Below are 24,540 nucleotides of genomic sequence, written 5' to 3'. Positions count from 1 at the left end.
GATCAGCCAGGCAGGTGCCAGCAGGCACAGGGAGTGCAGGGACTGTGGGGACAGCGTGAGGGCGGGCAGGGACAGCGGCGGGGCCGGAGCAGACGGCAGCGCTGGGAGGAAACGCTGAGCGAGCGATGAGTGACTGCAGGGCGGCTGGGGGGGGCAGGAAGGGAGGAGCGGGCAGGGAAAGGCTTCACAGCTACAGGCTTGTCCCGCTTGGTCCCCTCGGCGTCCGACCAGCACAGCCATGGCCGAGGGCCAGAAACGACGGGGCTTCAAGAAATTCAGTAAGTGGCCACGGGACTGGGTGGGTGGGCAATGGGGTGCTCACCTGGGCATCTCGGTGGGTAGGAGGATGTGTGAGAGTTAGTGTGAGTGTGTGCTCACACGCTCCCTGGGTCATCCCGTCCAGGGATGGCATCATCCCATCCAGGGATGTTTGGAGCTGTGACAGGCTCTGCTCTTGTTAGGAAACTCATTGGGGTGAGGGGCTTTGGGGGTTTCCAGCCACAAGGCTGGATGCTGGCTCAGGAGCTGGGTGCTGGGACTGGGACAGTCTGCTGGAGCCCAGCCCTGTGCTGGATGCTGGGATGTGACTCGAGGGATGCACAGCAGGGTTTGGGGGTCTTCACTGCCTAAATCCCACCCTTCAGCCTGCATGGCTGGGGTATGAGCTGGTGCTGGGGGCTAGGGGTGGCTAGGACCCTCACCCCAGGGTGCTCCTGCAGCACAGGGATGGAGATGACACAGAGGAGCCAGGGAGGGAGCCTGGGAATGGATTCCCACCGGCTCTTCTGGGAGGAAGTGCTCGATACCCACCGGGAGCGAGCTCTGCACTTTCTCACAGACCTCAGCTTTCCCCCAGAGCCCGGGGGGAGGCTGCAGTGGCCTTCACCCCATTCCCAGCACTGTGCTCTGCTCTCTTGCATTCCTGCCGCGGGGCCGGCGCCAGACGGGGGCCAGGCCCTCCGCTCCCCTGGGACCCCTCTGCTGGCCAAACCCTCAGCCCCGTCCCAGCTGGGATTTTCCTTTGTGGTGGAGTGGTGGGGAAATGGGGAAAATCCCCAGTGCTGCCTTTCCCACCTCGCAGCAGCCCCAGGAGCAGCAGGTAGCAGAAGATGCTTGGACTCCAAGGGGATGTTCAGCACAAAGGAGTTTTGCCTCTAACTGCACAAGGACTAGAGGTTTCTGCCTTGCAGAGGGGCTTTTGGGATGCAGCCCCTTCACCCTGTGCAGCTGCAGGAATGCCCTGCAGAGCCCATGGATGGCAGCTGGAGTGGGACTCCAAGGGCCCAGCAGCCCTGGGTCCTTGCTCAGCACCTCTGCACCGTGTCGTTTCCTGCCCTGCTTTGCAGAGCCCCAGGGCGGCATCAATATTGCAAAACCCCTGATGGCACCCACAGCACTTGGGGCTGGCAGGGAAGCACTGCTCTACAGCACTGCAGCCACAGGCTCGCTCACCCTGAGTACTGACACCAACACCAACACTGGCACCAGCACCAGCACCATCCAAGGCTGCGCTGCAGCGACACACTGAGCTGAGCTGGGGCTGAGGTGTGAAATGCAAAGCCGCCCGCCGGAGTTATAAATATTTCTCTGGCAAACGTGTTCATGCTCAGCACTTGCAGGTGGCAGCTGGAGCTGGCGAGGGGCCGGTGAGGAAGTGGGGAGGTTATCTCCCTCTGCAGCAGCGCCCGTGGCTGGTTCCTGCTCCACCGTGCTGGCGAGGCATGCAAATGTGGGCAGGTCACATGTGTCCAGGACCCCATTCCCTGGGGAGATGCCGTGTGTCCCCTTCTTGCATCCTGCAGGCCTGCCCTGAGGCTGTGGGGATGGGCACAGCCCTGCCCAGAGTTCCCTGGAGGAAGTAGGCAGGCAGAAATAATTTCTAGAGTTGCCTGCTTGCCAGGGTTGGGTTCTTCCTCCACCCCTCAGCTGTGGTGGGAAGATGCAGCCAATAGATTTGCCAGGGCACGGGAGACTTCTGCTCCATGAAGGACCAGGGCAGAGTTCCTGTGTACTCAGCAGAGATGCCTCAAGCAGCATCATATACACCCCAGACCACAGGATGTCGTGCCAATCTGGGACTGCAGATTTCAGTTAACAGGGTGACATCAGGCTGCATAGTGCCCCACGCCCACCCCAACCCAAGACCAGAGGCTCTGGGACCTCCCCCTCCCCATCATCCCACTGTGCCAGCAGTAACCCCACACTCATCACTCCTTTCTCCTCGCCAGAGTTCTTCAAGTTCAAAGGCTTTGGGAGCCTGAGCAGCATCCCCCGCTCCTTCACCTTCCGGCGTGTCTCTGTGGTCCCCAGCTCTCCTGAGACTCTTGGGCCACATCTCCCACCTCCCCACGGCTTCCTGGGAGAGCCCTTTGACAGCACCCAGGATGATCTCAACACCGTGCCCAAGAGCCCTGGCCCCTACGCCCAGTCGTCGAACATGTACTCCCACATGGGCACCATGCCCAGGGTGAATCTGGGCAAGGCAGGGAAGAGCCTGGGCAAAGACAAGAGCAGCCAGAACTGCTGGGAGAAAGGGACTCCCAGCAACAAAACCCCCCAGACAGCCCCACTCCCCAGCTTCAAAAGCCCTGAGATATCCAGCACTCCTGGCCCAGGCACAGATTCATCCTTGGCTGCTGGAGAAGCAGAGCAGCAGAAGGAGGAAGACGCTGAACCTGGGGTCACCCTGGAGGCAGCAATAGCCAGGACAGACCAGGAGCCTGTGGGAGATGTCTCCTGCCCTAGGACAGAGGCACCGAGCTCCAGCCTAGCTCCAAACCCCAGCCCAACCACAAACCCTGACACAGCAGCTGGAGCAGAGACCACCGATGGGGATCTGCTGGAAAAGGGACAAGAGCATTCGGACAAGATCTCTGCAGACAGGTATAACCCTTGAGATTTGCTCTGCCTTCTGCTAAGACCCCCCATTTTGCCCCTCCAGGACAAGAGGAGGGGGCTGGGACAAACCAGGGTCACTGCAATGTCCCCCGTGCCCACAGTGCCAGCGGGATGCACCTGGCCGGTGGGACAGCACAGCTGGAGCATGGTCAGGTCAGCGGCTCCATGGGAACGAGGTTTCCTGTGGGATTTCTGCTCCCTCCTGTTTCCGGACGGGGTGGAAACATCTCGCAACCCCGCTCTGCCCCGGCATCTCTTTGTCCTGCGGCGGCTGCGTTCCAGCACCAGGACGAGCTGCTGCGGAGAGCTCTCACCAGCACTGCTACAGCCTCCTCCGCCTCTCACTCTCCTCTTTTCCACCTCCTCTGTCCTCTACCCCTCTGCTCAGCAGCACTGCCTCTCCCATGGCACGGGGGTAAATCCTGAAACCAGACACTCTGCCCCCATTTCATCACCTGCCAGTAAACCCCCACTCTGGGCACAAACGCCGCACTCCAGGCACAATCTCCCTCTCTGCGGGAATTTGGAGGTTCAGCCCTCTGAGATGACGGATGGATTTTTTGGGGGGGGGCGGGTTTTGACCGCAGAATCAACCAGAGGGATTTTTATCCCCCAGCCCCATGGCATTTAGACATAAGGGGCCAAATGCTACCCCAGCCCTGTGTGCAGAACTTGGGACACAGGCAAAGGCGACTCCAAATTTCTGCCGAAAACATTTCTCCCCCTTTCCCTGGCCTGACTCTCCTCCCTCTGCACTCAAGTGGCCCCCGGTGTCCCTGTTCCCCCTGCACCGCCCCGGGGCCGGGGGCTCCTTTTCCCGACACGGGAGGTCCGGGTGGTCCCGGGAGCGGGACGATGAGGAGAAACCCGTGCCGGCGGTGGGATCCGGGCTGTGCCGGCCACACATTCCTGCCGGCCCGAAGGGTGGGCCGGAGGAGGGCTGGGACGGGAAGGAGGAGGGTCCGCCACCGCCTTGCGCGCCCCGAAGTCCCGACGCTCAGTGCAAGGCGGGAGAGCGCGGGAGAGCTTCTCCCCATCCCGGAGCGCAGGCTGCATCCCGCAGGGCCCATGACAGCGCTGGGCAGGAGGTTCCCCACCCTGGGACAGGGCAGGTAAGGGGTTCTGCCCCCCCGGCCACCCCTCGCACCCCGGCACGGCGAGGGGATGGGGAGGGAGAGGCTGGGAAGGGGCTTTGCTTGGGGAGGGCACGAAACTTCGGAGGCGAGCCGCTGCTCGTGTGCCGAGGCCCCCAGCCCGTGGTGGTGTTTTCCTCAAGGAAGGAGCTGCTGGAACCGCAGCAGACCCGGCGCCAGGGGCTGCGGACAGCTCGGGGGGCCGGAGACTCGGAGGTTTGGGGGGCTGATGGCACTGCCACATCCTTCGGTGGGCACAGAGTCCAGCAGTGACAGAGAGTCCCCGAGGAGGGTCTGTGCCTCTGTCCCTCACCCTCTGTCTTCCAGAAATGACTTAGATCCCAGGCCAGCGTGGCTGGGAGCCAAGCGGCAGCGGGATATGGGTGGGTCACATTGATGTCTTGAATCTGGGGAATGGGTTCCCAAAAATTGGGGGCCAAGTGCTTTTTGCATCCTGTGGGGCTTCCCCAATGATGAGTGTAACCTTGCTACACCTTTTTCCCTTGCCAGGGAAACTGAGGCACGAGAGTGACCAGAGAACAGGTTTATTTCAGCATCAGGGTTATTTCTGCCCCTCCACACTCTAACCGGAGCTCCTGGCACAGCCCCTGGCTCAGCCCCTGGCTCAGGGAGCAGCCGTGTCTGCCAGAGCCATCCCAAGGCCAGGCCCTGCTGCGGGGCGGGTGGGAGGAAGTGGGACCGGGATAATGCAGCGCCCCAGCCCTTCCTCCCGTGCAGGCACATCCCTGGGGATGGGGACAGTCTGTTCCTGCCAGGCCATGGCAGCAGCATGTTCCCTGGGGATGGGGGGGGAACAAATATGGCCCTGGGGCGAGTATTCCCCTGGAGTATTTTTGGTAAGGACAGTCCCCCAAACAGGGTGGGCTGAGGATGCTCATAGGCAGGAGGGCTTTCCCAGAATCTGGCCTGTGAGCGGGGAAGTTGTGCTGCTGTGGGACAGGGAGTGGCACCCAGCCCGTGGAGCTGCTCAGAGCAAGGCGGTGGCTGTGACTGCAGCAGGGACACGCTGACTAACGGGAGGTGACCGCTGGCAGGTCACAGGGCGGACGTGACTCGGTTTCCCTGTGCACGGCCGTGCGTGAGGCACGGAAACTCCACTTCCCGCAGGCACTGCCTGACACTCCCTGCAGACCCCTCTGCCAGCCAAAACCTCCCTGGAGACAGCTCTACAGAGGGGAAACTGAGACATGAGGTGCCCCAATTTGGCTCCCCTGGGGTACAGCCTGCACCAGTGTCCCAAGGAAAGCAGAGCCTAGGATTCAAACCTGGGCAGGACCCACAGGATCCTCCTGGACTGTTCCCAGCAGCCAGCCTGGAGCTTGGCACATCTTCAAATCATAGTGATGCCTTCCCGAGCCCAAAGGGAGCAGCCACCCCACCAGCCCCCCACTCCCCAGCACCATTGCTGCAGCTGTGGGTCCCAGCAGCTCAGCCACGGCCGCACTCCAAAGGCAGCCCTGGAATTTCTCCCAGGCGCTCGTCTGCCCCCAAAAATGCTGTTTCCTCCAGGAATGTGCAGAACCAGGGGGGCTGCGGTCCCAGCTGCTGCCCTTCCCCGGCACTGGGGCCTCTCCTGCCTGGGCCCTCGCTGCGTCCCCCAGCTGCTCCCATGCTCCCAGCTTCCTGCCCAGAGGCCCCCCGTCCTCCTGCCGGTTTTTCTCACGGCTCTCGCAGCACCAGGCAGCTCTGCAGCGTGTGTGTGAAGGGCAAACAGGCTGGGGAAGCAGTGCTGGGGTGGGCAGGCAGCCCACAGCTGCCCAGGGGAGTCTGCATCCATCCCCGCTCCCAAATGCTCTGCTATTTTCTTCACCTCCAAAAATATGGGGTTGATTTCTAGCCCTTTTATTCCCTTCTCAAGCTGGACACCAAAGGTTGTGGTTTCTGCAATGTGGGCTTGGAGAGTCACAGAATCTCTAAGGTTGGAAAATGCCACTAAAATTGAGTCCAAACATCAAGCCAGCTCTGCTATGTTCAGCACTAAATCATGTCCTTAAATGCTGTGCATGACTCTTGACACTCCCTGCAGACCCTGTGGCAGCACTGCCAGCCAAAACCTCCCTGGAGGCACCTCTACAGAGGGGAAAACTGAGGCATGAGGTGCCCATCCACACATTTTTTATAGACTTCCAAGGGTTCCAGAAGTGGGAATTGTCTTCTGGAGAGCTGGTCAGTACGAGGGACTCATGTAGACCTTGTCACAACAAACTGTAACACCATGGGGCATGTCCAGCGGAAAAATGTCTGGCAGTGGTTGCTTCTGCTATCCCTGCTTCCCTTTGGGGAGGCCACCAGGCACCACTTTCAACTGGAGAGAAACCACAGAGGAGGAATTTGGCTCCCCAGGGTTGCTACTAACATGGGTCTCAGAGAGCAGTTGTGTGCAGGACCCTCAGCAGTTCCCAGTATGTGTCTGATGAGGTGACTCCTGGCAGGGAAGGCACATCCCAGGTCTTTGATGACCTTAGATTTGGTTATTCCTTAGTTCAGCTGCCTGTCCTGGTGTGGCAGCCTGCTGTCCCCAAGCCCCTGCTGCTGCCTTGTACTCAGACAAACAGCCTTGGCAAACAGCGGGCTGTTCATACTGAAGCTTGGCACTGGAGAGGCAGCAGGCTCTGGATTCTGGTTAAAGACATCTGGATTTTTGTATTTCATTCTGAAAGGTGAGACCTCAAGGTAGCACATCCCAGCTCAGGCTGTTACAGCCTCTCTCCTTTTCTTCCCCTAGGACTCCTCCATATGGACACATACCTGGACTTATACCAGCATGAAAAGTTGTCCCAGTCTGGGACAGTTCATCACAGTTCAGGCCTAGCTTTGGTGTGAGTTTGGATTCTGTAGGGTCACACAAAGTTGTAACGTCAGAAATGCTTGTCTGGATGGTGTGTCCCAACAGCTGCCTACTGGGAATGCAGCTCTGCCAGGGAACAGGGGCCCCCAGCTTGACATGTTTCCCCAGCACTGTGACCTGCAGGGACCCCAGCCTGGCTGCTGGGTCTCTCTGGCTCAGCTCACACGGTCCCAAGCCGATTTGGGGTGATATCCTCTAAAAAGGCCTCATTCTCCCCTGATCGCATTAGGGAGGATAAGCCCCGTGCTGAGAGTGGGCACAGAGCAGGCAGGAACAGTGCTGGGGCCCTGGGAACCTCTCCCAAATCATGGCCATGCTCTTGGCACCGTGGCAAGACAAAGGGCACAGACCCCAGCTCCCCCAGCTGTGTCACTATTGCCTTTGACCCGAACATCACAATTTACTGCCCTTTACTTATGTATTTTTATTGTTCTTCTTCCTTTTAGCCACCACGATGGCCTGGAGTCTGGCAGTGAATACGTGAAGGTAAGAAACAGACCTTGATCATATCCTGTCCCAGCTGGGTGCCAGGGGTGGAGAGGGGATGGTGGCCCTGAAACTGTCCAGATCTTACACCAGCAGGCTGCTCAATTCTGCACCCCTCCTCCCTTCTGGGCTCTCTCTTTGGCTCTGGAACATATTTCTGGCAAGGCCAGGCAATACAGAGGAGACACAAGCCCCATGGTCGCCCCAATGCTGTTCCCACAGGAGCTGCTTGCATTTCATGTTCCCAGATACTTGTGAACGCCCACAGACGCAGCCTTCTCCCTCTGCCCCCACGTAAAGCAACGGAAGGGTTTGAGCCACTTTCGTGGCTGTCACATGAAAGTTGGTGTAAATCTCTCCAAATCTTTTGCTTATCCTCCAGCAAACTATTAACATTCCTGAGGACTCTTCATGTCTGGCCAGAAATTCATTAGTGAGGCGCCTGGCTCTGGAGGAGAGCGGCCCTTTTGCAGGAGGCTGCTGGCACAATGGGGCGCCGGGCAGGCACAGAGGGGCAGTGGCAGGGGTGCTTTGAGGTTTGGGCACAGAGCACTGCAACCCACTGAAGTGACAGGGTGGTCACTGCCATGTCGTGGCCTTTGGGGTGTTTGTTTAAGGAGAGTTGGAGCTTCCTGAGTCCAGTTGCCCTAGTCTGCCACTGAGGTTGTTGAGAAGTGACTTGAGGTGCCCAGCTTGGGTGGTCTAATTAGCACAGAGCCCTGAACCTTCAGCTTTTGGATTTGGGGCTCCTGATGGTGGCTGTAGCCAGACATAGCACCAACTGGCAAGCTTGGGAGAGAGCTGGGTGGACCCTGAGCTCATCTGCTGCTTCCAGCAGTGGTCACCTCCCTGCACATCCATCCCTGGGGCTAATGAGGACCCCACATGCCGAGTCTGGCAGCTGGCAGCCTCTGGGCACTGGGGTCAGACGAGGTTTTTGACGTGCAGCAGAGCGATCCCGCGGGTGGGATGTTCTCCTCTCTGTGCCCTTAAGCCATGTGGGACTGGCAGAATGGGAGTTCACAGGGCTGGAAGTGGGATGTGTGCCAGGACAACAAAGCTCTGACTGGGCGTATTGGGTCTGGCTGTGATGTAGTTCATTTTCCCCTGCAAAGCCAATACTGGCCTCTGCAGGGAAGGGCCCTGGCATAGGGACCTCAGGATGTGCAGAGAAACTCCTGCTCGCACAGGCAAGTCCTGTGAGGGCAGGAGAGGAACAGAATAGTTTGGGGTGTTTTCCCTGGCACTGTCAGTGTGTGCACTCAGAGATGGATACATCTTACAGCTCATGATTTAACAGACTGAAACGATACAGATGGAGAGCAATGGATATGGCTCTGCCTTTGGGATCAAATTCTTTTTGGTGAGCCAGAATTCCCTATCATCCAGTCAGATCCAGAGCTATCTGGTCTTTATTTCTCATCCATCCCCATGGTGTCCAGAAAGAGGCTATGGGCTGTGATTTATACACCACTTCCCTTTGGTCAGAGAAGCAACTGATGGCTGCAGTGACAAGAGCTATTTTAGTCAAATTAGTAATTATCTGGAGTGTGAGTGACCGGGATGACAGGGACACTCCAGCTGATTGCAGGCGCTGTGCCTGGCTGGCAGCCCGTGCAGCTGCAGGGTGCTCAGCACCCAGCAGTGTTCAGCCCCAGGTCCTGCAGGGTTTAGGGTGGGAAAGAGGCTGCCGTGCCTGCCTTTGGAGCAGGGGAGGATGGGGATGGGATCTGCCACTGTTCAGTGTAGCTGGGAGGGACACAAGCAGAGGGGAAACACTGGTGAGGGGTGAGCAAAGGAAAGACAGGAAGAAAAGAGCCAGTGTAGGAGAGAGTCAGGAAGAGGGAGAAGATGTATTGCAGAACCCTCATGAGCAAAGGCTGACAGGCAGGTGTGTCCAGGTGTGCACCTAGGATCTGCCAAACATCAGCCCTTGAGCTTCAGCTGCAAAACAGCCAGGGCTGGTGCTCCTACCACCAAGCCTGGCCTGATTAGATGTGCAACCGGGAGCTAGAGAGGGTTGGAAAGCCAGGATCAATAAGCACTTGGTAATTAATGTGCTTTAATAATAGCCTGAGGGCAGGTATTTCTAAGCTGCCTGGGGATCTGCACGCCCAGCTCTCTGTTTCAACATCCCAGCCACCCCAGCTTTGACCTTTGTGCAGGTGAAGGAGCTGCAGAAAGACATTACCCTTTGGGAGAGCAGCAACCAGTAAAGCTGTCACACATCCTATGAGAGCTCAGTCAGGGATTTTCAGATTCTCTGTGAGGAGGGGCAGTCATAGCTAGAGGACTTCACCCTGCAGCACTCTGTGAGGCTCCCACTCGCTTGTTGGTAAAAGCCTCAGTAGGAAGCCTTGGAGCCCATCACAGGGGAGAATCCCTGGCAGGAGGATGATTCACCATTGCATCTTTTTGGAGCAGCACGGTGCCATCTGCTGTGTCCCTCAGCCCCAGGCAGGAGGTGAGGAGGAGAGTCCATGCTCCCTGCCGAAGCTGGTGGGGCTGCAGACGCCCCTGGGACCCATGGGACCTGCTGCCTCATGTTCCCTGCCTGCAGGCTGTGTGCTGCCACCAGTTCTTCCATGCCTCAGCCCTGTCCTGCTGTTCAGCCATGCTGCCCTCCTGTCTCCTCTCTCCCCTGCAAAACCAGGGGCAGAGCAAGAGCCCGGCCAGCGCCTCTGAGCTCTTTGTTCTGCACAGAAGAGCTGCTTGCTCAAGCAGGGACCTGTATCTCATCAGCCTTGGATGCTGTCTCCTTTCCTGGTAATATGAGGGGCTCGTTTGAATTAATTAGCAGGAAGGCTGCAGGGTTCTGTGGTTGGTGGCAGCAGGAATACCTCTCTGAGGTCACAGCGTCGCCTGGGAGGCGTGGGGCTCCTTGGGCCAGGACATACTTTGCAGATGGGAGGCTGAACTCCCAGCTACCGAAGCACAGCCAAATCCAGGCCATGCAGTGCAGGACAGATGAGGAGGGAGAACAGCAAGGTGTAGGTCCCTGTCACTACCACGGCTGGGGAGCCTGTCTCCAGCACAGAGCAGCTGCTGGCAGTGGGCTCAGGCAGGGTTTTGGGGCATTTGTTCAAGAGTCAAGGCTGGAGCAATGCTTTGAGTCATCAGTGCTGCTTTGCACATCCCATACGTGATACTGTGGCCTTAATTAAACTGAAGCAGAGCCTTAATTAAACACAAGTCAGAGACAGCCTACACAGGAAACAGGCAGCCGGCTCCCTGCCATGTGAGGTGGGCACTGGTGCGTCCCCCAGAAAGGTATCACCACGTGGGGGTGAAGGAAGACAGGATGGGCAGGAGGGGATGAGGCTGCCACTGACCCATGGGCATCACTGAGGAGGAGCAGGCAGATTTGGAATGGGGAGAAAAGGGGTGCTGGGTCCCCTCAGGTTGTCTGATCCCCTCAAAGGAGCCAGTTTCTCTCAGAGCACCGGCAGCCAGGGCTGCTGGCTCCCCCCAGGGCTGTCTGTTCCCCTCTGAGGCGCTGAGTCACCTCAGAGAAACCAGTCCCACTCCGGGCACGGGCTCGGCTTGCGGGTTCCCTTCAGGGATGCTCGATGCTCTCAGAGGTGCCGGTTCTCTTCAAGGCACAGGCAGCCGGGGTGCCTGATACCCTGAGGGATGCTGCTTCCCTTTTGCAATACAGGATTGCCGGTTCCCTTCAGGGATGCCTGATCCCCTCAGGGATGCCTGCTCCCTTTGCGACATGGGAGTGCCGGTTCCTCTCGGAGGAGCTGGTTCCCAGTTCCCCTCAGAGCACAGGCAGCCGGGGCGCACGATCCCCTCAGGGCTGCTGGTTCCCTTTGTGCCACGGGAGCGTGTGTTCCCCTCGGAGGAGCCGGTTCCCAGTTCCCCCGCAGGGCGCACACAGCCGGGGTGCCGCTTCCCCCCCGGGTGCCGCTTCCCCGGTTCCCCGGTTCCCCGGAGCCGGGGCGGCCCCAGGGGCGGGCCGGGGCGGAGCTGCCGCACCGTGCCCGCCCCTCGCCGCCGACAAGGGATGAGGTAATCGGGGAAGCGGCTGAAATTGAAGCCCGGCGGCGGCGGAGGCAGCGGCGGTGCAGCCCGGGCCGGGGCAGCCCCCGCCGGGCGCGCCGCGCCATGACCGAGCGCTGCAGCCTGTGGAGCGCCCTGTCCGCGGCCGCCTGCTGCTTCTACCGCGGCTCCTTCATGCAGGTGCAGGTGAGCGGGGGCGGCGCTGGGACCGTGCCGGCTGCCCTGCGCTCGGCGGGCAGCCGCACGCGTGGGGAAGGCGGCGGGAGGGGAAGCGTGCGGGGCACCCTCGGGCACGCACCCGCCGGGGGCTGTTTGGACCTCCGGGTGCAGCGGGGAGCATCCCCGGAGAGCCCTGCGGTGCCCCCGCTCACACGGAGCTGGTGCGAGCAGCGCGCCGGGGCGGCAGCGAGCGCGGGGTGAGCCGAGCGCCGGGTCGGGGGCAGAGATGGGCTCCCCTGCAGCCAGGGACACCCATCAAAGGCACCACATCCCACCAGACCGGCGCTTTGACAGGCAGAAAAGTCTCTGCAGGAAGCTCTCACCTGCAGCAGACCTCAATGAAGGGGAGCGTTTAGCATCCCTCAAAAGGTGGCATGTGCCCGGAGCATCACTGGGAAGAGGAGGGAGATGGAGCCCAGATGAGCATGCAGCTTCTTGGCCCGGGTGTCCATCTCTGTGCTGCACTGCACAGGTCTGACTAGTGGGAGAAAGCTGGGATCCATCTGTCACCTGTCCTGTGATGCTTCCAAAACTGCCACTGTCTGGGCATGAGTCTAGTTGTCCTATTTTTGGACTCTAGCATTCGCACAAGATGGGAATGGTGCTGGGAATTGGTTTCCTCATTTACTGAGTTCGAGAGCAAAGGTGTTTAGGACTGCAGGAGCTGAGCAGGCTCTGGTCTGAAGCACGAGCTCTAGTATACTGCAAGTTAGAAGGGAGCCGGCAGCCAAGAGAGCTGGCAGTCTTATTTAGTATTCCTGCTGAGCGAGGTAGGTGCTGAGCTTTAGAGATTATTCTGGGTAAGACGGAGCCCAGAAGCAGCATTTCAAGTCTTGTCATGATTGCGGCTGATCTCAGCGCAAAGCCAGGGATTTTGATTGCTGGTGGGGGTGAAGAGGGAAAAGCAGCAGAGCTTTTTCCAGTTGTCCAAAGGCCACTGAGAAACACGGGGACATGCCCTTGGGCTGCACATTGCAGGGGGTGAGCGGGTGTTTTCAGCCAGCTGCTGCCAGAACAAGGGAGGGACAGGTGAGCATCTGGCTCTCATGTGGGGATGTGAGAAGGGATGAAGGACACTCCATCCCAACCCCAGAACGAGTTAAAAGTGAAGCCCTAAGTGCTCACCTGTCTCTGCCAGATCTTTCACCATCTATTTGTGTCCAAGCGTGCCCAGCAAACACACACTGAAGTCCCCATGAATGACTGGAGCACTTCCAGCTGACAGCCGCATCCCTGCTCACCGCCAATGGCGGTGCACCCAGCCTGGGAAGCACTGACATCATTTCTGGCCAATAGCAGCTCCGAAAAGGGATGCAGCAGCAGCCGCTGCCGCCGTCTTGGAGTGAGATAAGTAATATATAGATGGATGGAAATGTGTGTATACACACACATCATCACTGCATTGGAGACCTGCTCCCCTGGGGTAGCAGTAGCAGCATACTCCACCACCCCACCACACAACCTGGGGTGCTTGTCCCACCTTAGAGCACCCAGATGTTCTGACCATCAACCCCAGCTGCACCCCACCCCTGCCAGTGAGAGAGAATTGCTCCAGAGCTGCCACAAAGGAGCATGGGCAAGGGGAGAGGAGACCATGAGGATAGCTAGGACTAGTCTTAGGAAGGGCTTTGAACTCCAGAACAAAGATCTTGAGCCAAGATCTGCCTTCAGTGGGGACTAATGGAGATGTAACATAACCAAGAGATGCTTTAAGTTGCCTATGAGGAGGGCAGATAGGCTGATGCCTTCTCAGAGGCCATTTGGATTTCTAGACTCATTGCAAGAGAGGACAGAGGAACAGGTAATTTCCATATGGATATCAAGATCAGCAGGACAGACTGGCTCACAGCAGGACATGCAAACTGAGAGCAAGCCCATAACAACCTGGGGATTGTTTGTGGTGGGATTTTCTTGTGGTCACGCTGGGTGGAGTAACCATGTTTGGGTGGTGCCTGGACTGGTAAGTGCAGCAGTCCTGCATCAGGCAGGGAGAATGGTTCATGGGTTTGCAATGACGCTCAGCAAGGATGTTTGCTCCAAAATACAGCACTGAAGTAGCACATTGCCAGGTGTGGAGGAAGCAGAGAAGACCCCTCATACAAGACTGTGGATTTCCCCAGTCACCTGTTCCCATTGGCTTGTTACTCCATTTCCTCACAGTTCTGCTTCCCAGGCCCCAGAGCTGCTTCAGCAGCCAGGGCAGGGGTGGAGAACTCCAGAAGGGGCTGGGATTCCCCTAGCGAGGTCCCAGCACAGGTAGGCAGCATGAGCAGGAGGGAAAACAGATGTGCTTGGTGCCTTGGGGTTAGTCAGATGTTATCAGCAGGGTGGGGTGTGAGTACACCTTGCTCTCCAAGCTGACTTCATTCTCATCTGCAACTCCTCCACATTGGGAGGGGAGAGCAGGAAAGCAGAATGGAAATCACTCCAGTTTCATAAGATTACCTCTGCAAGGATAGAAAGCCAAATGCCAGCCTTTGAAGCTCTCCTTAGAGCAGGCAGAGTGACAGCTGCTGTTTTATACACACCACAGGCATCATCACCCTCCATCCCTGCAGCTCTTGCCCTTCCACTAACAGTTCCAGTCCTTGCCATTCAGCTGGGAAGCACTTCATCCAGAAAGCAGCACAGAGAGTCAGGGAAGCAGGAAGGGATGGAGAGCCTCAGGAATTGCCTTCTCATGGCAGCTGCCCCATTGCATGGCTGTTCCAGAGGATTCCCCAGCCCCAGGACTGTGAAACAGCCCGTCAGGGCACTCTCCTTTCTCCAGTCGAGCCAGCTTGGCTGCTGGTTGGGATTCCTCAAGCAAAGCTTGGCATCATCTCTGGCAGATTTTGAGCTGGTTTGTCTGGTGTGGCTGGTTTGGAGAACTGCTCTAATCCCCATTTCTTCCTGCTCAGCTGGAAGATGCCTTGGGGTTCTTCATGCTGGAGCCCAGCACCATGCACTGCAGCCAGATGCTGATGAGAGTCCAGGCTTTTCCCCACACCCAGCCCACACTAGTATACAACATCTCACACGGGGCCGTGCGTCTCCAGACGTTCCCTTGGCACGGCCGGCAGCGCCAAGCGGCGCCTTTGGAGCGCTCTGACATCCGCTCACACGCTGCTGGCAGCGCCGCCTCGCCAGCCGTGCCACGCCAGCCGTGCCACGCCAGCCGTGCCAGCGCCGCCGCGCCCCCGAGACAGCTCCCGACGGAGCGGGGAGATGGGCGCTGCTCACGGGAACACCCCAGCACAGGGGTGTCTGAAACCAGGGGAACATGGCCCTCCTCAGCACAGGGGTGTCTGAAACCAGGGGAACACGGCCCTGCACAGCACAGGGGTGTCTGAAACCAGGGGAACACGGCCCTGCACAGCACAGGGGTGTCTGAAACCAGGGGAACACGGCCCTGCACAGCACAGGGGTGTCTGAAACCAGGGGAACACGGCCCTGCACAGCACAGGGGTGTCTGAAACCAGGGGAACATGGCCCTCTGCAGTACAGGGGTGTTTGCACTGAGGGGAAACACAGCCCTCCTTAGCACAGGGGTGTCTGAAACCAGGGGGAACACGGCCCTCCTCAGCACAGGGGTGTCTGAAACCAGGGAAACATGGCTCTCCTCAGCACAGGGGTCTTTGCACCCAGGGCTCGTGGGGAGCCCAGTTCGCACACAGAAGGGGAGCAGCCTGGTGATTTTGGCAGCATGTGGGAGTAGTGTGAGACTCACAGCAAGGACTAGTCTCAGTTACATCACACCAAGGAAAAAGGCTCTTCATGATCTCATGCTGCCTCCCCAGCCATTATAGCCTGACAGTGACTCCAAGCAGTGGTTTCTTAGTGGCCATGAAGATTGGGTGGGATTTCACTGCCCAGGCAGGGACAGTGCCCTCCACATGGCTGGAGAAGGTGGCTCCTGACACCCTCTGTTCACAGCTGGGGTCCCTCCCCCATCTGCAAGATGCAAAACCTTCCTTGCTTCTCCCAAACCTTCTGTTCTCTCCTGCTAGCTTAGCTCCTGGCTCCTGGCATGGATGCCAGCCAGCTGCTGCCCAAATCTGGGCTTGGAGACACCGGGCACTGCTCAGCTGGGCTTGTGTTTTTGTTACCCCACACATTTGCATGGGGAGGATTTGGAGGAAAACCCAGATGTACAATGCTTAGCAGAACAGGCACTAATCCCTGCTCCAGGGGTGGTGGGGGGTAGAGCTGTAATCCAGACTGCTCCATCTCAGCTCTGATGGCTTTCACCTACACAAACTGCAGAGGTTCCTGGGGGTCCCGTGATGCCCCAGAGTTTGGGGGAGCCCTGTCACAGAGAAGGTGCTGCAGTCAGGGTTCCCCCACCACCCCTTGGCCAAGCCAGGTCTGCTCTGTGGTGATGGATTTGTCACCATGGAAACAGCATCTGCTCGGCCTGGGCCCCCCAGGAGGCAGCTGGACCCCTGCAGCATCCACCAGCCACCATTTATTTTTAATCGGGCTCAGCAGCACCGGGTGGCTTTTGTCTCCAGGAGGGCCCAGAGCAGCAGCAAGTGCTCAGCTCTCTGCAGCCCTTGGTCAGGGGGGGACGATCCACACATCCCTGCAGCTCCAGTCAATAGGACCCTCTCACAGCGAGAATAAACACGGTTGGATGAGCAAGTCAGAGTTCAATCCACACTGTTTTCATAGGCTGCTTTCGCTCCCCCACCACCTTTGATTTGACAGGAGCTGGGAAGGGAGGAATAAAGGCAGGTCCAGGCTAGTGAGGGCAAGCCCTGGAGAGCACAGTCCAGTGCACAGGCCCTTGGCCACTGCCTCCTTCCATCTCCCCAGGCTGGAGCAGGGTCCCCAGGACAGGGTCTCTGCCTGGTTTGGCAAATGAATGCAGCTACCATTAGGGATGGAACATCTTCTCCAGGGGAAGGAGAGGGCTGGGGTCAGGGGCTGAGCAAGAGCAGTGGGTAAAAGGCAGGAGAGCAGCACAGTGCTCTGCACTTCCCCTTGTTCTCAACCTGTAGAGGAGCAGAGGGAATCAATGCAGGACACAGAGGATGAGGCACTGAGCAAAGAGGCCAGCTCCAAGGCAAATCCCTGAGGTGTTGGCAGGGGGCTGCAGCCCCCTATGCTCTAGGGAACCAGCTACCACACAAGGCCAGCCATGAGTGCCAGCCTGCTCCTCTGGCAGTGCCAGAGCAGTGTCAGCAGAGCTTCAAGCCTGTGCCTGTCCTGTGAGACAATATCAGGATCCTGCCCCAACAGGCACCAGGAGCTGGGCCAGCCCTCGCTGCCTTCTTACAGCTGGCACTGCCACCAGAGGTGAGCCAGGGCACCCAGCCACCTCTGCTGTCATGGGAGCAGAGGAACAGGGCACCCCAGTAGCCTCATCCAAGTTCTTAGCCCATGGCAGTGGTACACATATCCCCCTCTCAGGACACCACACATCTGGGATATGGAGGGAACCCAGGAGTCTTGGCTCCCAGGCCCTGCTCCATCATGCATCTGGATCACCTCAAATCTATTGTGTCAACCAGAACTGGCCTCATGTGAAGCACACAGGAACCCCAAACCTGTGCTCACATCCCCAAACATCCACTGGCTCCACCAGGCCAGCAGCTGCCCTCTGGGAATACTGGCCCAGCAGCAGGCAGGGAGGGAGGCAGGCAGGCTCCAGCCAACAGACACATGAAGCCATCATCCCTTATCTCTCCAGGGGAAAGGAGGGGGCAGATTGCATCCTCCAGGCTCAGGTGCACCAGTGCTGGTGAAAGCTAATTTCTAAAAGCTAATTTCGATGCAGAAGGTTCCCTTTACATTTATCATTACTGTTTATGCTGCCATCAGGCTAAGCACAGTTAACCCTTTGCAGTAGATGTTTAAAGGAAAAGCAATAATGCAGGTTTCTTCCTGAAAGAGTGCTTCTCATGGCAGTTCAGCCCCAGAGATGTTTAAGGGGTTTTCTCCTGCCCACCCACACTCAGCTCTTAGTTGGGGCAGAGGAGCAGCACACCAGGCACAGGGTGGCCAGGCATGACAGGGACATGCCACCAGGAGACCCTCCAAGTGCTCCTGGTGACAGGATCTGGCTATCAACAGGCACATTACCACATCCTTTGCCACAAGCAGTAATCCTCACACAGCTGAGTTACCTGGCCTGTGGGGACAGTTGTGCTCCTGGCAGGTGCCACAGTCCCCACATGGGGATCCTGCCAGCCCTTCCCTCCCCAGTGCAGTCCCTACACTGTTGCACTGCCTGACACTCTCTCTTCTCCTGTACAGTTCTCCAAGGAGAAATACATCCTTGATTCATCACCAGAAAAGCTTCACAAGGAGCTGGAAGAGGAGCTGAAGCTGAGCAGCACCGACCTGCGCAGCCATGCTTGGTACCACGGCCGCATCCCCCGGGAGGTGAGACGGGCAGGGTGGGTGGCTCAGGGCACCCTTTACTTGGAATGTTGTGGGAGAACACTCTGAGGCCACACAGAAGCACCAGCCTGTCCTCCTGGGAATTATCTGGTCAGGGACTTCATTAGCTCTGAGCTGCCTGATTTTGCCACAGCAAATGCCCTCTTGTGGCTCAGAGCTGGGGGCAAGGTGAACGAGCAGTGCCCCAGATAACACCCAGGCAGAGCATCCACTCATGCCCTGTGTTCCATCCAGCGTGGCTGTGGCTGAGCTGTGCCCTGTCCCCCTGACAGGTGTCCGAGAGCCTCGTGCAGAGGAATGGCGACTTCCTCATCCGTGACTCGCTGACCAGCCTGGGTGACTACGTGCTGACGTGCCGCTGGCGCAACGAGCCGCTGCACTTCAAGATCAACAAGGTGACGGTCAAGTCCAGCGATGGCCATACCCACGTGCAGTACCTCTTTGAGCAAGAGAGCTTTGATAACGTGCCTGCCCTCGTCCGCTTCTACGTGGGCAACCGCAAGGCAATCTCGGAGCAGAGTGGGGCCATCATCTACTGCCCCATCAACCGCACCTTCCCCCTGCGCTACCTGGAAGCCAGCTATGGGCTGGCCAATGGGAAACACGGGGGACCCCACAGCCCCTCCTCCCAGAAAGGGGGGCACATCAAGAGGAGGAGCATCACCATGACAGACGGCCTGACCGCAGACAAGATCACCAGGGCTGAGGGGTGCCCGACCAGGTGAGTGTGCAGTCTCATCCCAGCTCAGCTAAGCAGAGGATCAGCCTCAGGAATGAGGCAGGGCATGCTCCATCTCTGGGTGCAGAGCAGAGGTTGAGGGTCAGGGATGGAAGAGAGAGACCAGCAGAGGCATGGGGAGAAGAACCAGTACTCAGCTGGAACTGGGGTTTTCTCCCAGGCTGGCTGCCAGCCATGCTGAGCTACCACAGCAGACGCCCAGCGAGCAGACATGACTTTAGCATCACAGGCCAGAAGCCAGAGAGTATTTTACAATCATCCAGTCCGGGATTACCAGCACGTCAGGGCTTGTTAGAGCCATGGAGCTGAGCTTTCCCAGGCAAACATGAGAGGAAAGTCAGTCCCAGACACCAAGGCAGCATTTGTTGTTTGGGTTTTGAATGGCCCTTTTAGTTTCAGAGCCCTTTCCATTCAGCATTTTCAAGGAGTTACCAAGCAGAGCTGAAAGCCTGATGGGCAGGAGGAGACTGATGTGTCTGTGCTGATGGAGTCTGCACAGATCCTGGATCACAGCCTTCACAAAGCTGAGCTGTTCACATTAACCTTGGCCAGCTGGGTTTCTCCAGAGGTGGAGGAGGAGACTTCCTTTGTATGGCTCTCTTTTGGCAGTCCCAGGCTGCCCAGAGCCCTGTAGGGAAGGCAGGGCCACACACATATCCTCACATACAGCAGCCAAGGGCAGACCCATCTAGCCCTGCCTCCAGCAGGACACAGCCTGTTGTTAAGCCAAGCTGCTTTCTCACCACCCTGACCTTCTGAGCCCAAGGGCAGGATGAGAATGCACCAGCAGAAAACAGGCAGCCAACTGTTATGGCTGGGAAAAAGAAAACACTCAGACTTCCAGAAGAGCATATGTATTTCCAGAAGAAGAGCCCAGATCCATCAGTCTTTCCTCATCACTCACATTTTCCCCAAATCCCTTATCACTGCTGTCCCATCCTCCTCCCACTGCTGAGGCACAGTGCTCAAAACCAAACACATCACAGCAGCCCAGCCCTCACCTACGGCAGGGAGGGCAGTGAATTACCTGCCATAACTCCTTGCAACCTTCCCTGCACTCAACATCTTTTGCAGCACCATTGACAAACAGTGTTTGCATCAGGCCACCACTTGTTGCCCCACCTGCCCAAGACCTTGTTGCTTGTTGTGTAACTTCCCAAGTCCCATTTCCAGGCACTTTCTAGCTCTCCTAAGTTTTGGGTGAGAGCAACAGTTCACCTAACCAGCCCAACACAGCTCCCAGGTAGAAATAGAATAGCACAGTGTTAGTGGTAACTTTGCAGTACAACCCTAGAAAACTACTGTCCATGACTTCTTTGCTAGATTCACTTCCTCACAGCACCCTGGAGTGGACCAAACTCATCCCATCCCAAGTACCTTGGCTTGGTGTGGCATACTGTTGCATTGCTCTGCTCTTGTCTGTAGAACCAGAGCACCTGCAGGCAGGTCTGTCTGATTTATGGGGGTCAGTGGGTAGTGACCCCTTCTGCTCCCAGCTGCTGCAGGGACTACTCACTGCTCCAGCTGAGCTTGTTCTGGGTATTTGTGAAAGGAGGTGATGATCCAGGGGAGGTGTTGGGGCAGCAAACTCTCTCTTGCTTGCCTGGGCCCTGCTTTAAGGGACTAACCTGTGCCCTCTGCCCCCTCCCCAGCGTGTCCCTGCCCCACCACAGAGACATCATTCGCAACTGTGCTGTCAGCGTGGACCAGATCCAGGACCTGCACTCCCCAATGTCCCCCATCTCTGAGAACCCAGCATCACCCGCCTACAGCACAGGTAGGCATTGCCCCTCCATCCCTCTGGGGACAGTGGGGTGTGGATCAGCCTGGACTTGGCACTGCTGTGATGCAGGGACCTGAGGAGGGTGATCTTAGGGACAGGACCTCAGCCAGTCCTCTGCTGCATCATTGTGCAGCTGTCCTGGGACCAGGTTGTTCTGTTTTGGCAGAGGGGCTTTCCCTGAGCCCCATGTCCCTGGGCTGCTGCTTCTGCAATCCCTATGTATGTATGTGTGCATCTTCAGGCTTTGATAAATGTCTCTTCTGCTCCCTACAGTCACACGGCTAAAGCCACATGCCTGCCAAGCATCTGGAATCACCCCAGCCTCTCCAGTCATAAGAAGGTCCAGTGAACCCCAACTGTGCCATGGGAACAGCAGCAAACCTCTTCCAGACCCTGCCCACAGCTCCCATTCAACCCCTTGCCATGGCTATGCCCGTGCCTCCCCCTCTCCCTCTGTGAACAGCTACAGTGACCCAGACACGGGGCACTACTGCCAGCTGCACCCCTCCTCACCCATCAGCAGGGACAGGCCCACCCACGACACCAAGCAGCTACCAACAAAGAGCTACGTGGAGAGGCTAAAGGTGGAGCAGGGACAGAGAGGGACTGTGGAGAACAGCTCTGGGGAAGCAGAGGCAGGGCAGAGGCTGAAAGCAGAGCTGGACTTTAAGGGCTTTGTGCTCCCCACCATGGAAACAACCTCCTCCTTCAATCCTGCTGCCTTCCAGTCCCTGCTCATCCCCTTGGATAACAAACCTCTGGAGATGACTGTGCTAAAGAAGGTCAAAGAACTGCTGGCAGAGGTGGACGTGAAGACACTGGCCAAACACATCACCAAAGTGGACTGCCTGGTATGGCCAGGGCCTGGAGGGAGGGATGGGCACTGCTGCCTCCAATTGATCCTGGTTGGCAGGGATCAGTGCGTCCCCAAACATCAGGCAACCCTTGAGCAGTGGAGCATCCCTGCTGGGCTCTGCCCTGGTGTATCAGCCAGGGCAGGCAGAGGCTGGGCTGGGGTAAAAGACTGCTCGAGGACACTTCAGCCTTTCCTCAATTAAAGGTCTAATCAGCTTTCCCCTTCCTTGCCAGGTTGCCCGGATATTGGGTGTGACAGTAGAGATGCAGCGGCTCATGGGGGTGAGCTCTGGCATGGAGCTGCTCACCCTTCCCCACGGCCACCAGCTCCGCCTGGACCTGCTGGAACGGTACGGCACAGCATGGCCAACGTGAGCCCGCTGGCCTGGCCTGGCCTGGTCCAGCTCCCCTGGGTGTTCCCAGCCTGGCACAGGGGAGGGGAGAGGAGGAGCCCTGTCTAAGCCCCCAGAGCATCCCCCTCCCTGTGCTGACCCTGCTCTGTGTCTTGCCCCTTGGCAGGTTTCACACCATGTCCATCATGATCGCTGTGGACATCCTGGGCTGCACAGGCAGCACGGAGGAGCGGGCAGCCCTGCTCCACAAAACCATCCAGCTGGCTGCCGAGCTGAAGAGCACCATGGGGAACATGTTCAGTTTTGCAGCTGTAATGGGCGCCCTGGAAATGACACAGGTATGGAGACACTCCTTCAGTCCTCATGGCCTGGGCTCAGCCCCTAGCTCAAAATGCATCCCTCTCCCTGTGTCCTGCAGCTCCAAGAGTCACTGGGATGGGTGAAAGGAGAAAATGCCCCGGGTAGGCAGCATGGGGCCACATCCGCTGGGATGCAAGCAGGGAAGGGGAAGAGTCATCCCCTCCACAGAGCAGACAGCCTAGTCCCGCCAGGATCCAATTGTTTTTCAGTGGTTGGGTTTTTTGTTTTGTGCTGGGCTGTGTTCCTGGGAGGAAATGAATCTGCCCTCCAGTACAATACAAATCAGTCTCAAGGCTGTGGCAGCAGCGTCTCCGGGCCACACTGCTCCCTTTGGAAGATGAAAGGAGATTAAAATTCAATTTTAAATCGAGCCCAGCTGGGAAGTCTTGCTTCCTGCCTGCACAAAGGAGGTGGAATGGCTGCCCCCTCCCTGCATCTCATCTTCAAGGCCACTGTGACGCAGGAAAGTTGCTGTCCTGGGGCACGGGCAGGGGGAGAAATCCTAAGCCCAGCCTCAGTGCCAGAGCAGTGGTGTGTCTGGCCATGAGCACTGGTGGAGGAGGCTGTTTTTGGGAGCAGCAGGCACTGTTGTGTGCAAGGCTGGGGACTGTGGCTCCAGGGTCAGGCTGTTGTGCCTGGAAGCTGTGCTGCCCCCTGCACCTTCTACCTGCCCCATCTCCTTTCAGATTGCCCGGCTGGAGCAGACCTGGATGGTGCTGCGGCAGCGACACACAGAGGGTGCAATCCTCTATGAGAAGAAGCTTAAGCCATTCCTGAAGAGCCTGAATGAAGGGAAAGGTAACAGGAGCAACTCCCTTTGTCTTACTTGCCTTCTCTTTCCCACTTTTGTTTGGGCATGGCCTCATTTTGAGTTTGAGAGCTCTGACCCTCTCCCAGCTAGTGCCAGACACCCTGTGGCTGCTGAACCACCCCAGCACTCAGCAGAACCCATCTGGCCTCGTTTGCCCTTTCCTTCCCAAGGAAGCATTTCATAACTGAATAAAACCAGCAGCTGAGCCAAACCATCGTGCTCACATGGCAGTGAGTGCCAAACCAAGGGACAGGTTTGGCAGTCAGTTGGAAAGATGAAAAGCCATGTGTCTCTAATGCCTGGTGCCCTGTGGTCTGCAAACCTGCTCCTCATTGCAGCCCTGGGAAATGCAACCTGAGCATGGCCATCAGCTTTCCCTTCCCAGCACGGCCAGAAACCCTGGCTGGGAGGAGCTGGTGTTGGATGAGGCAGTGGCCCCAGGCACAGCAATCGAATAGACACAGCAGCTGCTGTGTCCAGCTGAGCCTTAAAGCCTCTCCTGGGAGCACAGTGACAGCCTGGTGCCATGGCAGCGTTTGGCCACATGAGCACTCCACAGGGAGATGGGGAGGGGGTGCAGGGTCACGGGGCCACGCGGGGTCCTAAGAGTGCCTCTCTCCACAGAAGGGCCACCGCTGACCAACACCACCTTTCCCCACATCATACCCCTTGTGACTCTCCTGGAGCGGGACGAGGCTCTCACGGAAAGCCCCGAGCCCTGGGAGGCCACTGACAACGGCGTGGAGGTGGTCATGGCCCACCTGGAGGCAGCACGGTTGGTGGCTCACCATGGTGGGCTCTACCACACCAATGCTGAGGTGAAGCTGCAGGGTAAGCAGTAGGGACAGCAGAGTCCCTTTCCCTTTGCCACATTCCCAGTGTGCAGCTGCAGCACCCACAGGTGCAGGGGATGCCATCCCAGGAACTGACTCTCCCTCTTGCAGGTTTTCAGGGCAAAGCAGAGCTGCTGGAAGTCTTCAGCACCGAGTTCCAGCTGCGACTGCTCTGGGGCAGCCGTGGGGCTGAGAGCAGCCAGGCTGAGCGCTACGAGAAGTTCGACAAGGTCCTCACTGCCCTGTCCCACAAGCTGGAGCCAGCAGTGCGCTTCAGCGAGCTGTAAACCCCCCCAGGGCCTCGGAAACCCCCAGCTCCCAGCCTGCCTCCCACCAGTGGCTGTGGGGCAAGGGAACGGAGCAGACAGCCAGCATCAGGAGGAGAGATGGCCCAGAAAGGCACTGAGGCACAGGTTGGCAGTTTTGAGACAAAGAGGAGGAAAAGCAGCTGCCTCAAAATCTGCCAGCCACCTCTTCAGGACACGACAAGCCAGGGGTGCTACTCTGAAGAGTGGGGACAGTGTCTGGGCAGACCAGCACCAGCCTCCATACCCAGCCCTGCTGAGGTCCATGACTACATGGTGTCCCTCACCTCACCCTTTGGTTTTGTTTTTTACCATCTCCATCTTGCCCACAGCTGCTGGATCCTGTGTGTAAATACATTTTCACAATTACTTCTTGATGTACAGACTTGTGAAGGATGGTCCTTGTTGTAAATAATTAGGCTTATTCATTTTGTCATGTAAATACATGTACATATCTCATGGGTTTGGTTCTTACATACAATAAACTTTTATCCTGTTCCTCAA

The 24,540-nt window shown here is 57.8% G+C and overlaps 1 protein-coding gene across 3 annotated transcripts; it reads left to right on the top strand.

Annotated features, from left to right (window-relative positions):
- The first annotated feature begins 160 nt into the window (after positions 1 to 160).
- Positions 161 to 24,540, top strand: SH2D3C (SH2 domain containing 3C). Of its 3 annotated transcripts, XM_079324131.1 has the most exons (12): positions 161 to 278; positions 2,229 to 2,883; positions 7,347 to 7,386; positions 17,851 to 17,979; positions 18,270 to 18,718; positions 20,389 to 20,513; positions 20,793 to 21,370; positions 21,609 to 21,724; positions 21,894 to 22,065; positions 22,774 to 22,885; positions 23,523 to 23,729; positions 23,843 to 24,540. In XM_079324131.1, exons 1-12 carry the CDS (start codon positions 239 to 241, stop codon positions 24,016 to 24,018), a joined length of 2,799 nt encoding a protein of 932 aa, XP_079180257.1. In that variant the 5' UTR covers positions 161 to 238; the 3' UTR covers positions 24,019 to 24,540. The 3 variants fall into 3 exon arrangements, with proteins under 3 accessions (XP_079180257.1, XP_079180258.1, XP_079180259.1); XM_079324132.1 differs by lacking the exons at positions 161 to 278; positions 2,229 to 2,883 and adding an exon at positions 3,739 to 4,010; XM_079324133.1 differs by lacking the exons at positions 161 to 278; positions 2,229 to 2,883; positions 7,347 to 7,386 and adding an exon at positions 11,394 to 11,577.

This window comes from Erithacus rubecula (assembly GCF_903797595.1).
Source record: "Erithacus rubecula genome assembly, chromosome: 21".
Taxonomy (NCBI): Eukaryota; Metazoa; Chordata; class Aves; order Passeriformes; family Muscicapidae; genus Erithacus; species Erithacus rubecula.
This window is presented reverse-complemented; position numbering and strand designations above follow the sequence as displayed.

What these genes read in the sequence shown, in the direction of transcription:
- SH2D3C (XM_079324131.1), top strand. Translation starts at nt 239, where the DNA reads ATGGCCGAGGGCCAGAAACGACGGGGCTTCAAGAAATTCA. An exon ending in ACGGGGCTTCAAGAAATTCA is followed by an intron (nt 279 to 2,228) that starts GTAAGTGGCCAC and finishes TCTCCTCGCCAG; the next exon opens with AGTTCTTCAAGTTCAAAGGC. An exon ending in GACAAGATCTCTGCAGACAG is followed by an intron (nt 2,884 to 7,346) that starts GTATAACCCTTG and finishes TCTTCCTTTTAG; the next exon opens with CCACCACGATGGCCTGGAGT.